Raw genomic sequence first — 5,532 nt, 5'->3', positions numbered from 1 at the left:
GGTAATTTAATCTCCAAAGGAACACTGATGCGCAATCTCGTCGTGCCAAGACTCAAACCCGATGCCGTTTTGTCATCCAAACATATGAAGGATCCCAATTGATTTGCAACCAATATAAAGAATTCCGAACACCAAGCATGGGCAGGAACCCCTGTGATACGAATCCATATTGCTCTATCGTTATCGATCACCTCTTCATTCCATCTCTTAACCACCTCAAACCACTTATTCCACCATACTTCCTCCTCCCCGAAGATATCCGACAAAAAACCTTCTTCTGTTTCTTCAATGAGACACCAGAAATCTCCCATTGGAGTGATTTTTGTTGCATAATAACCCTCCATTTCCATTGTTGTTTGAATATTAACAGTTGAACTGTCAACTATCACCTTCCCTACATAAGCCCGATGTAACCTCGTTTTAATTTCCTCCGTTGAAGAGAAAATAATCCACGGCGATTCATTCACCTCCACACTCGAAACAGAACTTGTTAGTGCATCAACAAAATTTTTGTACACCTTCCTTCCCCGAAAAGCCTCTCCCTCACGCCTCACAACCTGCTGTTGTTTCCCCCTAAACTCATCCTCCGTCCTCCCACTTTCCCCTCTGCATATGACCCTGGAGCTTTTCCTATCAAATTTGGGTAAATTGGCATGTATCTTTTTTCCCAGGATATGAATATTGTCCAATTTAACCGCCAATAATCTCGGATTCACCACCTCAGAAAACCTTGCAAAGCCAAATCTTTTGCCAAACTTGTTTCGTCTCGGAGAGATAGCCACCTCCACGATGTTGCTGTTACACCCGAATAACTCAAATAACTCCTTTGCCTTCATGTGGTCTGGAAACTCAGAACAGTAGATCGAGATCAATCCCTCTCTGTTGCCTACAAAATGCGTTTTCCCCACTGGATAGGAGTCCCATTGTGGAACCCACCCTCGAAAAGCCTTCTTTCTCGCTTCCACCCACCCTCCTTGCTGAATAATAGGGCCACCGGACATGGGGAGTCGGAAACCCTAACCCCTCTTTTTCATAATCGCCTCCGCGCGGTAAAACACTTTTTTTTGGCTATCTTTTCTTTTTTAGTTATCTTAATAACTATTATGTTCGTTTGTAGAAAACAATTTATACTACTATTTATAATGATAATTACAATAGTAACTCAGGCATAGAATAATGAAAGACATACATCTATTATTTTATCACATAGAGAAATTATCCTTCTCACAATATTATTTTGTCACAGAGAAATTATCCTACTCACAATATTTAGTAAGTGAAAATCATATGTTATTTTCTTTCTTTTTCTTTTCTTTTCTTTATTTTTTATTTTATTTATTTCATTTCTTTCCTTTCATTTATTGGTTTTCTTATGAGATGTGTACTCTGCACATTAGCAAATGTTGAAAAATAAGTGATTCTCTTAAATTTTGCTCGTCTTAAAAAAAATTACATTATTTTTTAACCAATCTAATTCGTTAGCTATAGGCAAGGGGTCACATGAGACAATCACACCTAATATTTCACCTTTGTATATACTTAAATCCAACAATATACTTAATTAAAACTATTGCATCACTTTGGTATTAACTTTCATCCAAAAGTTAACTCATTTAATGTGTAAATATGTATGTTGTCTAACAATAGTGTTCATATTTTGTGATTTTACCTTTCATATCATGAGAAATTAAAAAGTAAAAAAAAGAATTTAATATTAAATAAAAAAGAAGTCTTATGATTGAAATGTTTTTATGTGACCTTTTATTAAGTGTGCTAAAAAGACAAAGATAATACTTTGATGTATTTAAGAGACATTTTATAATAATTTTAATTTTAAAAATAATTTTCTACAACTTATTAGAGAGCTAAAAAATATTTAACTAATGTAAGGAGATGCCGGACTTATAAATTAGTGATAACCCGATTTTAAATATAAAACAGGAGAAATATGGTTAAAGCTGTTAAGTTTTATTATATAATGATTATCTTTCTTTCCTTATTTACTTTTTCAATGAACAGTAAATGTAAGCCATTTTTTTTTTATTTTCAAAATTTTTTATTTACTTTGTACTAAATATTTTATCCTATTTTCGTCACACTCTTTTTAACTTTTTTTATATTTTTTTTTATTATAGCAATTTTGGTATGTAAAGTTAATGAGGATTGTCCACAGGAATTGTGCGAGCCTGGTATGATAGTGAAGTGTAAGTTTAGGAGGTGTAATTGTTTAACAGTGTGGCAACGAGAAAACTTTGTGACCAAATGATTTTATATATTTAATATCTGACCAAGAGAATACACAGGTGATTTGCCAGAATATCCGTATTATATTATACTAATAATCAGGTGAAATAATTTGTGATTTATTTTTCTGTATCTTCTTCCATTTAGCAAATTTGCTTATAGTTATATGATCTAAACTTATAATGTGTGATTGATAAATTTTTCATTTCAATATAGAAGATTTATAACTAAATTCAATATGATTATCAAAGTATTTAGTTTTCATTAGAATGACTTGTGATTTAAAATGAACATGTATTTTGTATTTTTTTTTAAATCCAACGTAAATTTTAAAAAGCTAAATTTCTATGAGCATATACAAATTTTAACTAATGATGTTATTATATAGATTCAATAGTTACATATATGACTTTTTTTTTATGCATGCTTATATGTTGAGTTCTTTGTATTTTTGGAAGAAAAAAACATATAGATCATCTTATTATTCTTGAACATATGCAAGATATAATAATAATAATAATAATAATAATAATAATAATAATAATAATAATAATAATAATAATAATAATAATAATTATTATTATTATTATTATTATTATTATTATTATTATTATTATAATAATAATAATAACAACGGAACTGATCACTTTAGATGTTAAATATTAAGAGAACTATTTTAAAAAGATCTGCACATTGCGCAACATTTTAAAGTAATATATATATATATATATATATATATATATATATCTTGCAAATCAATACCCTCATTTTAAAGTAATATACATATATATACCTCGAAGTAAAGTTAAGTACGAAAAAAGATGTTTTCTTTTATAAATACAATAAAAGTTATATTGTTCAGAGATAAATTGTTCTCTTACATTTTTTTTTTTATCTCGAATTATAAAAACTATATTGTTCTTGAATGAATCTAGTTCAGTAGCTATAGCTTATCCGTCACATGAAGCCATCACACCTGATGCACCACATTTAGCTGTTAACATAGATCAACCAATATTAATCCATAAATATGTTGTTCACCAATAAAATTCATATTTGTTAAGGCTATCTTTGCGAATTTGGAGAGGGAAGGGGAAGAAAAGACCTTCGAAAACAAAATTTTAAAAAATTATAGGAGATTATTTGGCATTTTTTAAAAAAATGATTTTGTTTAGAATGATAAAAGAGTCATTATTATTATTATTATTAAATATTTAATTTTTAGAATAGTATAACAAACTAAAATATATTTAGAAAATTTATTTAAGCCCTCAAAAACCCTCATTCAATACAATTTTTGAGTTTTCCTATTTTATGGGGTTTTTGATGTTATGAATAAAATCAAATCCTCCAAAACCCTCCTACCCAAAATCTTTTTATTCTTTTCACCAAATTCTTCCTATTTTCTAAAACCCTTCCCTCGCTTCCTCTCCAAACTCACAAACAAAGTCTAATTGTACCTTTTTCTATATTGAGAGGTTATAAAATAATTGAAATTTTGTAAAAGAAAGAAAGAACGAACTTGTTTGTTGAATAAGTTTTTTATGTGATCTTTTAATTAAGCGTGGTGAAGGGACAACCCTAACACTTTGGTGTATTTAAGAGACATTTGATAATAATTTTAATTTTAGGAATAATTCTTATTTGGATTAAGGAGATGATCATTATAAATCACAGTGATAAACTATTTTTTACATGCAAAAGGGGGAAATATGGTTGATTTTGTCAAATTTGTTTATAGTATGGTTATCTTTTTTTCCTTATTTCTTTATGGAATAAACGGTGTGGGTAAGCCTATCCATTTTAATCCTTTAATTATATTTAATTTAAAGTTCAGATTAATCTTTTGATTTTTTTAGTGCCTTCTTAATTTCTAAAACGTTTTATTTTAATTTTTTAGTCTAATTAGAAGCTGATTTAGTGATAAATTTTAAAATTTTTATGTCACTAATTAGATAAAAATTACTAAAATAAAATATTTTAAAAGTTAAAAGATCATGACACGAAAAAGAAATTAATAAATTAAAATACCAAAATAAATATTTTATTTCTTTTCTCATTATGAAATTTCTTTATTTACTTTCTACTCTACATTTTATCTCATTTTGATTACACTTTTTTATTCTCCTTTTTACATACAGATTATACGAGATGTGTAACTATTGCAGATTGTCCAACAAATATGTGTCGACCTCATGAAATGTTGAAGTGTAAGAACAAGTATTGTAAATGTTTAACAGTGTGGACCACATATAAGTTTGTGCCCACATAAATATAAGCTTATTGTAATTTTTTTCATTCCTACTCCATATAAAAATATCTATTAAATTGAAAAGTATTTTTCTTATCTAACACAGATAAATAAGTTGGGATAGAGATGAATTTTTTTACCGATGAAATTTTGACTTTGATCTCTAATTTTTTGGTCGCAAAACATATTAACATATATTTTTTATATTATTTTAACCTCACCTTATGAAAATCTAGCTTATTTTTTGTATTTTAAAAAGTATTTTGTTACTCTTTCAACTTTAAAGTCAATTTCTCTTATTAGATAATATATAATCTAGTCTATCATCTTTCGTTATATTTAAATTTCTAATTTTATTTAATTTAAATCTTAGTGCTCTGAAATCAAAAATATCGAAATCTCCTTGTTTCTTAAAATAATTTTTTATAATTTATTTTTCTTGTTTTAATCATCATCTAAATAGTCTTAAATTGTATTATTTTTTATTAAATCTAAATCTATTATAAATTTATTATCATATATACTTCAACTAATAAAATATGATCTATATCACTATTATATAATCTATTTCATTTTCAAAAAAAATATAGTTTGTCCACATAATTTTTCATACTATTTACATATTTTGTTATTAGGTCATTTGGTAAGTTAAATTTCCAAATACATCTTAATTTTTCATAAAAATATTTTTCATATTATCAAAATAAGTTTTATACATATACTTAATTTAAATATCTTAATTTTTCTTTATTTTAAATTATAATTTACATATCTTTTTTTTTTTAAATAGATAATGGAATTAACGGGAGCAAAAGGGATGCTCCGGCCCGATAACAAAGACGAAAGCCTCTACCTCTCAAAACAAAGGAGAGGAAGAGTATTCCAACTATAAAAATTACAAAGATTTGCTCTCTTATGAAAAGCGCATAACCACCTCCAAGAGATTACTACAATATCCGACATACATTCGGTAAAGCTAAAATCTTCCTTTTTGAAAATCTTCGCATTACGCTTTAGCCAAATCAACCAAACCGTTG

At 27.3% G+C, this 5,532-nt stretch overlaps 1 protein-coding gene across 1 annotated transcript; it reads left to right on the top strand.

Annotated features, from left to right (window-relative positions):
* The first annotated feature begins 1,897 nt into the window (after positions 1 to 1,897).
* Positions 1,898 to 5,176, top strand: LOC131624294 (uncharacterized). Its single transcript, XM_058895239.1, has 4 exons — positions 1,898 to 2,024; positions 2,136 to 2,204; positions 2,304 to 2,346; positions 4,386 to 5,176. Exons 1-4 carry the CDS (start codon positions 1,949 to 1,951, stop codon positions 4,441 to 4,443), a joined length of 246 nt encoding a protein of 81 aa, XP_058751222.1. The 5' UTR covers positions 1,898 to 1,948; the 3' UTR covers positions 4,444 to 5,176.
* Positions 5,177 to 5,532: the final 356 nt, after the last annotated feature.

Source organism: Vicia villosa, unplaced genomic scaffold (genome assembly GCF_029867415.1).
Source record: "Vicia villosa cultivar HV-30 ecotype Madison, WI unplaced genomic scaffold, Vvil1.0 ctg.000114F_1_1, whole genome shotgun sequence".
NCBI lineage: Eukaryota > Viridiplantae > Streptophyta > Magnoliopsida > Fabales > Fabaceae > Vicia > Vicia villosa.
This window is presented reverse-complemented; position numbering and strand designations above follow the sequence as displayed.